Source organism: Lampris incognitus, chromosome 14 (assembly GCF_029633865.1).
Source record: "Lampris incognitus isolate fLamInc1 chromosome 14, fLamInc1.hap2, whole genome shotgun sequence".
NCBI classification, from domain to species: domain Eukaryota; kingdom Metazoa; phylum Chordata; class Actinopteri; order Lampriformes; family Lampridae; genus Lampris; species Lampris incognitus.
The window spans coordinates 19,750,967-19,757,556 of NC_079224.1; the positions used below are offsets into that span (position 1 = coordinate 19,750,967).

Consider the following 6,590-nt stretch of genomic DNA (forward strand, 5'->3'; position numbering starts at 1 on the left):
ACACACCCAACAACGATCAATCCACTTCTTTTAGCATCAGCTAAACTGATATCGCCAGGTTTGTCCTTAATCCAACTCATTACTTCATGTTTGCCAGACAGAACGCCAAGTCTGACTTTATTCCAGCCAGCTGAGTTTTTCTTTCGTTCTCACTGAATTTTCTTATCTTTTCTTTTTTCCCCCCTCTCCCTAATCCTTCCTTGGTGCCTCTTTCAAACTTATTCACCTGCATTTCCCCCTCCTCAGTCTCCCGGCCGTTAATTTGGATCATTCATTCATTCATCCTCAGCCGCTTCTCCGGGGTTGGGTCGCGGTGGCAGCAAGCTAAGTAGGGCACTCCAGACGTCAACGCCCTCCAGCTCCTCCTGGGGGATCCCAAGGCGTTCCCAGGCCAGATTGGACATGTAGTCCCTCCAGCGAGTTCTGGGTCTACCCCGGGATCTCCTCCCAGTTGGCCGTGCCCGGTAAACCTCCAAAGGAAGGCGCCCAGGAGGCATCCTAATCAGATGCCCGAACCATCTCAACTGGCTCCTTTCGACGCGAAGGAGCAGCGGCTCTACTCCGAGCTCCCTCCAGATGTCTGAGCTCCTCACCCTATCTCTAAGGCTGAGCTCAGACACCCTACAGAGGAAACTCATTTCAACCGCTTGTATCCGCGATCTCACCCTTTCGGTCACTACCCAAAGCTCATGACCATAGGTGAGGGTTGGAATGAAGATTGACTAATAAATTGAGAGCTTTGCCTTCCGGCTCAGCTCCCTCTTCACCACAACGGTCCAGTACAACGTCCACATTACTGCTGATGCTGAACCAATCCACCTATCAACCTCCTGCTCCATCCTAACCTCACTCGTGAACAAGACCCCAAGATACTTGAACTCCTTCACTTGAGGCAATTTGGATTATTTCCTTTTTTAGGGGGGGATTTTCCCCCTTTTTCTCCCCAATTGTATCCGGCCAGTTACCCCACTCTTCTGAACCATCCTGGTCGCTGCTCCACCCCCTCTGCTGGTCGGGGGAGGGCTGCAGACTACCACATGTCTCCTCTGATACATGTGGAGTCACCAGCCGCTTCTTTTCACCTGACAATGAAGTTTCACCAGGGGGACATAGCACATGGGAGGATCACGCTATTCCCCCCAGTCCCCCCCCTCCGAATAGGCGCCCCGACCAACCAGAGGAGGCGCTAGTGCAGCGACCAGGACACATACCCACATCCGGCTTCCCACCTGCAGACACGGCCAATTGAGTCTGTAGGGACACCTGACCAAGTCGGAGGTAACACAGGGATTCGAACCGGCAATCCCTGTGTTGGTAGGCAACGGAATAGACCGCTATGCTACCCGGACGCCCAATTTAGATTATTCCAACACAAAGGAACATAATACACTTTCAACCAGGCTAATTGCTCCGTCGCTTGTTTTTTCCCTTTCACCTGCTTCCACCTGTCTTACCTTTCTTTTGCCCGGGTATAAAAGAAATGACACCTCTGGGTATATTAACTGGCTAGAAATAATAACCTATAATGTGTGTCCACAGCCCCAGCACACCAATGTTTGCTTCTGGTACATCCCGCCCAGCCTGAGAGGAATGCCAGACGGTGAGGAGAGACGAGAGAAGCTTCACAGGGTGAGACAACTATCATTCTGTCGGTGATCACTTTCCATTTCATTTATCCATTATTTGAAGGGCCAACAGCTGATACTCTCAAATGTCCTTCTTACTATATCCCCTAGAAGATCATAACTCATCGATTTGTCATTTCTGTTCCCCAAGGTGGCGCCAAAAATCAAGGCGAGGATGATGGAGTCAGGGACCACCATGGTGGGCTACCAGCCTCAGGGTGAGAACGTGAACTTCTTCCGCATGGTCATCTCCAACCCTGCTGCCACCCAGTCCGACATTGACTTCCTCATTGATGAGATCGAAAGGCTGGGTCATGACCTGTAAACGGCAGCGCTCTCAAACAGCAATACCCTAGCGGCCAGACTGCCGAACTACAATCTTTTTTTTCCTGCTTTATGTCCAAGGCCCAGGCCACTGAAGTGAGAGATTCACGGTGTTGCACACAGATAAACGATAGGACATATTAAATAAAAGTCCACTCCATTCAGATTTTTTCTGCATGCAATATTCTGAGGATTAAACCAACAAAGAAGACTATAGCAATGAGAGAGACGTTAAGCTCCCTACTTGCCCTATCCCGTACAGTCCTCTTTCACGGTAGAATAAGTATAGCGGTAACTGAAGGCTTGGGCACATATGCTAACAGGTATGTTACAAACACGTTCTAATGTATGTGTGCTGTACAGTCTTGTGTAATGTGCGTGTAATCTAGTTTTGTCTCCCAGTTGCTCAACAGTATTGTTCATCTATCATAGTAGGATGGTATGTTTGTATGTGCGTGCAGGCGTGTGTGTGTGTGTGTGTGTGTGTGTGTGTGTGGGTGTGTGCGGGTGTGAGCATGTGACTGAGCGAGAAAAGTGACGAAAGCACGCAAAGTAAAGCGCAACAATTCAGCTGTATCATAAATAGCTACATGATATTAAATCATTTGGTGCTTACAACGGTATAAACTCAACCCCAGTGCACCCGTTGACATGTAACCTGGCCTCATTTGTGAGCAGGTTTGTATGTATAGTCAGTGCGTGACCCCACTCGTGTATCCTATCAGATATTATAAGCTAGCACTGTGTTAAAAATGAGCTTACGACCTAACGTGCACACCATGGTTGCAAACTGTTAAATTGAGGGGAATGAGCTCACCTCCGTTGACTAGTCTACAATCTGCAATACTTTCCCCCTTGTATAGGTTAAGGGTTAGGATTTAAAACGGCTAAAGTAATCCTCAAACACAGCCAAACTTTGAACTGGAACATATGAAACGCTGGCTCGTTGTCTGTTTCACGCAATCATGTGATACCTGTATGTGTTTTTAACGATGTTGAAATATTAATATGATATTTAGTTTTACTTTAAAAAAAATCAGTATACTTATTGCATCTCCACAGAATCAGGTATTTTATTGTAAATGTATCTTTGTGTATATTACATGTTAACGCATTTGTAAATGTAATCACTGGAACTTGGGTAAAGTTAATCTATTGTGAATTTGTCAGCCAAAGAAAGCGAATCGGGAGCAGAACGATCTCCAACCCGTCGTGTAATTATAGCCTCTCCTAGATTGTATGTGTTTGTTCAAATGTTGCTTATTGACCCTTGATCTTAAATCTGGATGCAATAGGTATGGTGTGTTTCCTCCTGTGATTGTGAGTCATTTCGACTGAATGTTTTGAAAAGATTGACTGGCCTTTCGATGAGATTAAGACAACGTTAGATGTATATATATATAATCCGGCGATTTTGCCCATACTTTGATTTAGAGAGAAGCACAAAGGACACAAGGAGTGCTTATGGGAATGTAGTCTCTTCTAGAGACGGGGAAGAGAGGATTGTTGTAACTGTCTGGATCCTAATAGATTTACTGTAATATAGTATATTTATTGTAATACATATTACTTGTATTCTCAGTGTACCTGGAACTCAGTGGAATATCTTGTAAAAAGAGTTCCAGTTTTTGTCTTTGCACAATGTCCACCTGTCTTTCTTACATTGTAAATGGGTGTGTATTATTGCAGTAATATATAAGAGTTATGTTAACTAAATATTTATGGTATCTAGGGACCATATGTGTGAAATGCACAATTGCATAAATGATATTTATGATAACGTATACTATGTGACCAATGATTCCTATATGTGACTTCTTTTTTTTTTTATAAAGCCAGCTGTGGGTGGGAGTTTCTCCTCAAAAGGGGAAATGGTTTCATTAGGCACTTTAACAGAATCATACCATCTCGAATAAAGTCTACAATAAAGTTTATTAAAGTCAACAAGTGTGTCTGTTTTCTGGGAAACACACTGAGGAACGGATTTCAGACACTCACAGAGACCCGCATGTCTGTGGCTTTACAACCATTATTCAAACACCCGTCACGTATCCCTCTATTCCCAAAGATTTCCTCTTGCAACTCATCTGTTCAGTCAATCACTTCATGCACACTTAAGCAGACAGTATTGCCTCTACATACTCATCTGAGAGAGGATGCTGGTCCTCCCTCTTCTGTGTTGACTGTGTTCAAGGATGATGACCTCATTTCTTTTTCTTTCCTCTCTTGGTCTCTCCACTTGACATTGCTCCTTTCCTGCCTCTCCAGCCACCTGCAGCTGCTCTCCTCTCAATCCCTCTTTTCCTCACATGATCGTCATCTTCTCTCTGTATCCTTCCCCTCAGCTTTTCCTGTCGCATCTCTGCTTTGCTTTGTTTAAAGGCTCCTGGAAGGCCTTTTTGTTGTAGCAGCCAGTACTGTGGCTATAATGTTCAACTGCCTCCCTCTAGTGGACAGGACGTAAAACAGCAGCCTACTGCAAGGCGCAAACATCCTTTATTATGCAAATAGGTCCCCCTTGTAAATTATGGAGACACGCTTTTACCATATAAATACCGATGCACCCGCCGTTGTTTCCTTCTCTACAGTATGAAAAGGGTATTCTGGTCTGTAACTAAAACTGACTATAATTAGCTTCTAGCCAAAAGGGATAACTTTGCAGCAGATGTCTCCATCCAAGACAATAAAAGCTGTTGAATAGAAACTATTGCAGTTCCCCCACATATTTGCTCTAACTGTGGAGTTGTGGACTTTAAGGAGTATAGAATTATTTTTTTTTTGGTAAAAAATGTAACATTAAAAGTGTTAGTTGGGTGACTCAAACCCCCACAGAGAAAACCAGCGGTGTGGGGCGGGTATTATATTGTACGTTTAAATGGACCACGAGGTTCTTTCATGGTCCCAAGGCTTCTGATTGTCTGGCTCCAAAGACCAGACTTCTGCGCCATATATGCAAGGAACTATATTGCCTACATACAAAAAAAACAACAACACTTCTGATTGTCTGGCTCCAAAGACCAGACTTCTGCACCATATATGCAAGGAACTATATTGCCTACATACAAAAAAAAACAACAACACTTCTGATTGTCTGGCTCCAAAGACCAGACTTCTGCGCCATATATGCAAGGAACTATATTGCCAACATACAAAAAAAACAACAACAACTATACAACCACAGAGACATATAGAGGCATATAACATCACCTTCAAGAGTCATTGCAAACTAATACGATTTATAAACTGTCCAGTTATGTTATCCCAACAAGCGCATGTCCCCTGATTTAGTAGGCTATAAGCAGCATTATTCTGTTGCTTCTTATCAAGTTTTGCATTAAACTTGGACTATACATACTTGGACTAAACATTTGTACCATTGTCACATTATTCATTTATATGTAGCTATATTAATCTATTCATACATGTTTAATGGTTTAGCTTGTGTTGGTATAGTATGTATGTATGTATGTATGTATGTATGTATGTATGTATGTATGTATGTATGTATGTATGTATGTATGTATGTATGTATGTATGTATGTATGTATGTATGTATGTATGTATGTATGCATGTATGTATCTATGTATGTATCTAGCTAGCTATTTATCAAGTGATATTTATCAAAAAAGTTACAGTGGCTTACATTACAATGAATAGGTTACGCTACCAAAAAGATCAAATGATAAAAAGAAACTGTATTTTTTTGTCATTTTCACAAAGAATTTTTTGTCATTTCCACCAAGTCATGTTGGTTGTTTCTGCTTCTTAATAATAGTCTAAAGGCAACACTTTAGTGTTGCTGCTGTTGCTGTTGCTGCATGGATTTTACATGTTTAAACCCGTTTTTGCAAAGATTTCCTCCAAGTACTGCAATTCCCCACCACAGTCCAAAGACATGTTTGTTGACTAGGAGATTGTATTATCACATGGTATGAGTGGTGTGCAACTGACTGTGTGGACACTTCGACAGACTGGCCACCTGTCCTGCGTGTCCTTCTTCCCTCTCTCTATTGCATGCTGAAATGGGCTTCGGCGGCTTTCAGTCCTGAATTGGGTTAAGAATAATAATAAAATTGAAATAGATAAATAAAACATCAAATAAAAACCCAAAACAGAAAACCCTCGCATTAAAAGCATGTTCAGCCTGGACTTCAACTCATTACCAGTCTTTAACCTGAGAGAGCTAAAAGTGCAATGCCAAATGATGGCAGGATATGCACTGGTTGATAAAGGATAACTAGTTCAGAGAGATTGCAAGTCATGCAAACCCAAAGTTATATCTCCCTTTATTTCTCTACTGAGAGATTCTAATCTCAAAATGTATTTTCTCCCCCAATTTGAATTATATTCTTAAACCTAATTGTATTGAATTATACGCTTGCTGAGTTGTAGGATCTTTGTCTGACCTAATTTTCTCATATTTAAAAGTTCTTCGTCAACATTTGTAAAGAATATAAAAACACAAAATATCAACACGTAATCTGTATAATCCACTGACGACAAGATGTAAAGAAATATAACACCAAACTCTTGATCAACTGGATTTGCCCTCTGTCTGAGGGAGGCCATACATACGTTCACTCAGTCGTAGTTCCTGCCACGTAACAGCGCATGCGCATCGCTCGGCTGGTTTGTTGGCG

At 42.3% G+C, this 6,590-nt stretch overlaps 1 protein-coding gene across 1 annotated transcript in view; it reads left to right on the forward strand.

The window, feature by feature from the left end:
* LOC130124359 (glutamate decarboxylase 1-like) overlaps window positions 1–1,950 on the forward strand; it is a 21,383-nt gene extending 19,433 nt beyond the window's left edge. The window contains 2 exon segments of the mRNA XM_056293817.1: window positions 1,540–1,629; window positions 1,777–1,950. Coding sequence (XP_056149792.1) covers window positions 1,540–1,629; window positions 1,777–1,950 — 264 coding nt within the window.
* Window positions 1,951–6,590: the final 4,640 nt, after the last annotated feature.